The sequence below is a fragment of the Sinocyclocheilus rhinocerous genome, unplaced genomic scaffold (genome assembly GCF_001515625.1).
Source record: "Sinocyclocheilus rhinocerous isolate Xijiao unplaced genomic scaffold, SAMN03320098_v1.1 scaffold1973, whole genome shotgun sequence".
Taxonomy (NCBI): Eukaryota; Metazoa; Chordata; class Actinopteri; order Cypriniformes; family Cyprinidae; genus Sinocyclocheilus; species Sinocyclocheilus rhinocerous.
Window position 1 is genome coordinate 49,420 of NW_015635062.1, and position 5,383 is coordinate 54,802.

Below are 5,383 nucleotides of genomic sequence, written 5' to 3' on the forward strand. Positions count from 1 at the left end.
GCAGAACCTGTGCAAGCACGGCTCTTACAGGACATTTCAGAATGGTATGTTTTTTTTTTTTGTTTGTTGTTGTCCTATACATTGATGCACTTATTTGAGCAGTTATTTGTAAATGCTACTGCTTATGTTAGCTTCTAATATACAGTTTTATCCAGATTAAAGCTTTAATACAGCAGAATACATGACTGCGTTGTAGCATTTTTGTAACAGTAAGAAGTGTTTGCCAGCAAGTATTGCTTGCTACCACGGCAACCGTGTGCGTATCCATGTTTAACACTCCTCGTAGCTATGTGAAAAATATCTGTCTGTCTATACACAAAGTGTATAATTGGAACACAGTTCATTGGTGGAGCTGAGCTGATGATCTGAATGAGAGAGAGAGAGAGACAAAGAGAGACAGAGAGAGACAGATGCAGAGCGTGTGCGGAGGGGGACGCGAGGAACAGGATTAAGAACCGCTGCTTTAGAACACTGATTTTGAAACTTGTGAATCCATTAGAATCGTTAGAAGACAGAATCACGATTCATATATAAATAGATTTTTTTCATACACCCCTAGTTTTGACGGCGTGGCAACAACTCTTCCTCTTCTCTAAAGCAGCGCAACATGACCCCGCCCCTTTTGTTGCATGTTCCCAGGGGCGGGGTTTCTGTAAATTTCTGGGTTTGTGATGTCACCAACCCAGGAAGTAGCTCGTTGTAGTCCCTACGAGCCTTTTTTTAGGCATTAAACTACCATAATTTTAAAAGACAATATCTCCGTTTGCATTGAATTTTCAGCGTCATAACTTTGCAGATATTGTTTATGCTCAAACAGCAACGTTACAAACTAACTAAAGTTGAAAAAGTGAAATCACAATCAACCACCCCTTCAAAAACTACACTTTTTGCCCAGAAGACCTATCATTTCATATTGTCATGTGACCACGATAATATCGAGACAGTTTTGCTATCGCGACATCACGATATTGATATCGTTGCATCCCTACTAGCTTGTTATCGCTAGCCTTTCTGAAATTGCCTACCCTACTTCTAACATTTTATGAATATCATACTCAAATGGAGTTAACAAGGTTTTTACCATTGAATAACGGAGGTTTGTGCACTGAAAAAAAATAACTTTTAGGATTTACTTAAAAAAAAAAATCTTTGTAACAATTTGCACTCACACATTTTAAGTAAATTTTACTGCTACTGCTCTGTACAATCTACTTACTACTTGTATGAATTAAATATTATTTTTGTTCTCACTCTTTGTGCTATAAGTACAAGAGTTAAACTAAAACATACTGCAAAATATTTATTAAGATCTTTATTAAGACTTTAAATTAAGATGCCAAGAATAAAAAGAAGAGAAAATGATCCAAAACCAATGGCTACTCCTGGATAAATTTTAAATGTTTTTAAATTGTAATAAAATTAATCGTAAAACCGTAAAACATCCATTATGTAACAGATCTAATTAAGTGCGTCACCATGCTACAGACTGCAGTGTTTGCTGGAACTGAAGGCATAACAGGGTGGTAACAGGTGAGCGCTAGCCAATGAGACTGCTGTTAAAAGGCTGAATAATTCAAAATGAACTCCCAGACATGGAATTCTGTAGCATGGAAATCCCAGTTTTTATGCTGGCATAGAGTGGTGTTTTTAGCTTTTGCCTCTTCAAAAAATAAAATGAGAAAGTGGACTGCCCTCTGACACACATGACATTGTCCCAGTCGGTTTATGGCTGTTGAGCAAGCATCCACTGGGGGGGTATCAGGGCGTAATGTCCCCAGGGAAGTAATTTTATAAAGATATTCTAACAGACTCTACAGAGTAGGTGAAAGGCTCAAAGGTTGCCAACCAGTCGCAATGGAGTGGGAGTGCCAGGTGCAGTGCACTGAATGGGAGGCAAACTCACCCCACCCACGTAGAAGTATTTCTTATCTGGACCGTAGGCCTAGGAAAGGAGTGCCCAGTATAAATTGGTCCTGATAATATAACTGGGAGGGGGGATATTATACGTCTATTGGATGCCTCCGACAAAAAGCTGGTGAGTCATTTGATTGATTTTTGATGATTTTGTTGTGGCATACTTCCATTGTAACTAAACAATGTCCAAAAACACACAAGTAAAACAATGTATAGAAAAGAAGAAAATATGTTTTCCTGAGCCCCCTGACCTAAGCTAGTTTAGATGCTGTGGCTTACCCTAAGGAGGGCTGTGCTATCAAAACAACCCAGAAATATTTACAAACTGAAACAGTAGAGAGGCATGATATAAAATTGGTCAAAAGTTTTAGAAGCAGCTACAAAAAAATGTTTGGTGGCAGATTGCTTCTAAAGGAGGATCTTGAAATTAGTAAATGTAGAAATCCAGATATTTTCAAAGGTTCTCAATCTTATTCTCACCACTGTATATTAAAGGACAAAATAATTGATCAATTGCATTAAATATAATGCACAAACAAACAAACAAATAATTGTTGAATAAACAACCAGGTCACAAGTTAGCAGTACATCACTCACTAGACTAAAAACTGTACATTGAGACATACAGACATGAGTTAGAACGTACAAAATGTTGAGATTATGGGATGACATTAAAAGAACTAATTAAATTGTTTTAACCATTAACTGCAACAAACCATTTGAAGAACCAGTTTAAATCACCCATCACTTACTCAGATGCACAAACACTGTATCATGAGCTGCATGTGTGCAAACGTACACAGTTTGAAACACTTGAAAGGAAAGGCTGGAAAGGGTGTTACCTGGGAGCTGAGATATATTTGTTTGTATCAAACATAATGGCAATGACAAATTCCATCCCTAGTGTTAGAAGTGATCATGCTATGTTTTGCTAACTTTTTACAATGTTTCTAGAAAGATTCAAAACTTGGACAACATAACCTTTTCCAGCTGTTTTGCACTGAATTTCAGTGTGCAAAAAAAAAGTAACTTCTTATTCTGTCCTTCACAATGAGGTGAGCGGAAAGGTTTTATCTACTTGTTGCAGAATTGCTTCCTGACTAATTTGCTCTTTGAGAACACTCACCTTCGATTTACATTGAAAACAGTCTGTGGAGGAGAATTTATTCCAGGGCTCCACTGTAAAATGTGCTTGAAGTTATGAGACAATATTGTAAAGTTGACAGGAGCAGGGATTGTGTTAAGCACTAGAAGAAGAAAACCATAAAGAAATATGACACATACCACAAACAATCAATGTTTATCTTTTATTTTTTGTCTTGTCTTGCCAATAGTTTATCAAAAATACCCAAAACACCTAAAATTGTTGGAAATATAAAAAATAAAAAAAACTTAAAATGATAATAAAAGCTTCTGTGGTTTATTTGTGAGCATTTATTCAATCTTTAGTCATGGACTAAAACAGTATTTAGTTCATGATTAAATATCATACAAACGACTTTGAGACAAAAGACATTGGCTGCTAGATTTCACACAATGTGCCCCCCCCCCATCATACCTGTAAAGAAGAGAGACATGAGGAAAAGCTGCCCCATGTAAGTGGTCCTCATTTTGACTGTTGATCATAATTCACAAATAGCAGCAACCTCACACTGAAATAAAAGTACAAAAGAGAAATGATTCAGACGGGCCACCAAGAAAAGAGGAACAAGGAAAAAGAGACCTTTATTTACCAAACCTTTATTGTAACATTAAAAGGGTCATCGGATGCCCATTTTCCACAAGTTGATCTGATTCTTTAGGGTCTTAATAAAAGGTCTATAACATACTTTGGTTAAAATTTCTCAATGGTAGTGTAAAACAACACCCTTTTTACCTTGTCAAAAACAGCTCTGTTCAAAGCGACCCGTTTCGGTGCATGTCCCTTTAAATGCTAATGAGTTCTGCTGACTCCGCCCCTCTCTTCCATGGGGTGACGAGCCATTCTCATGAGACTGTAAACTTTAGCCACATTTAGCCACGGAACTTGCTATCTAGCACATTATTAGGAAAGGCCATTTGCAAAGATTCATAGCTGGATCATGAATGTTTTGAGCGAACATAAGAAGCATTTAGGTAGATCGGGGGTAGGGATATGCCGGTATCAAATTCTCATGTTGCGATTAATTGCCAATGCTTTTATCACGGTATACGGTATTATCACGATATTGAAATTTAGTTTAAAAAAAGTGCTGTCATAATACAGTATAACAACATTTTTTCTTATAACAAAAATAACTGAACATTTAAATGCAATAAAGCAATACAGAAAAATGTATAAAGTAAAAAATTTTACACAGATTAAAGTGCAAAAGAACTATAAAGACCAATAGGTATCACTTTACAATAAGACCTCATTAGTTAACCTTAGTTAATGCATTAACATTCACAATGAGCAATAGCAACATTTGCTACAGAAGTTATTAATCCTTGTTTAAAAAATACAAGTCTTAGTTCATGTTAGCTCATTAAATAACACAGTTGCAACTTTCAATTTTAACAACGTGTTATTAAATATTGTAATTACCTAAGACTAATGAATGTTCAGAAGAATTTTTCATTGGCAGTTTATGTTAACTAATGAATTAACTAATGTTAACTAATGAAGCCCTAATGTAAAGTGTGACCGAACAATAAAGAATCAAAACACTTTCAAACAATATCTAGGGCATGTTGTAGTCCAGATTAAAATGTAAAAAAAGTTAGAAAATAAATAGCCTATTAAGTCTAAATATGTAAGTATTTGGCGCTGTGATGAACATCATAGCAAATACACAAATCTGAATGACTGCTTAAATCATTTAAACACGATTCAGAAACAGAAAGTAGTGCAGCTGCTTTGTTTACAGGGTTTCCGGGGTAAAGGCTGCATTTAAATGAATTATTATAATTATTATTATTATTATTTCTGCAGTTTAGCACCATCTGCTGTCAGAGAGTGAAAGTGCGCTTTCATCCAGAGCGTCTCTCACATGTTCCGCCATGTGCTTCTCGTCCGCGCTTGTTTACATCAGAGTGCGCACGCGTCTTTCACGCAGCATACAGCGGTGTTGTGCATTTTGACCAGTTGATGGGAAAAGTATTCTTAAAATGCATTCAAAATTCGGAATAATTTGTAATATATAATTATTCACGGTATTTAGAAGTGCCCACGATAACAATATCGTGCATATTCATTACCGTGATATATCGCATTACCGAATACCGGCACAAGTCGGTATTCGGGGGGTCATTCCCTTTAAAAACAATTGTAATCCACTGCGTCTTCAGCGGCACAGATGTTGGGAGTAAATGACGACTGCTATGTTCATTATTACATCCAACAACAGAACGCCTCAATCGCTTAGGAGTCATTCTTGTCTACATCTGCTCCGGCGTCAAAACAATGGCAGACTGATGACAGCTCATTCAGGGCGGGTCTGTGCCAAAA

General features: G+C 36.5%; 1 protein-coding gene across 2 annotated transcripts in view; it reads right to left on the bottom strand.

Annotated features, from left to right (window-relative positions):
* Positions 1-5,383, bottom strand: part of crfb1 (cytokine receptor family member b1) — a 39,622-nt gene that overhangs the window by 25,512 nt on the left and 8,727 nt on the right. For both annotated transcript variants that reach the window (XM_016560847.1, XM_016560846.1), the window contains 2 exons: positions 3,473-3,566; positions 3,041-3,161 (listed from right to left, as the gene is read on the bottom strand). In XM_016560847.1, coding sequence (XP_016416333.1) covers positions 3,041-3,161; positions 3,473-3,524 — 173 coding nt within the window. In that variant the 5' untranslated portion in view covers positions 3,525-3,566. The remainder of the gene's footprint in view (positions 1-3,040; positions 3,162-3,472; positions 3,567-5,383) is intronic.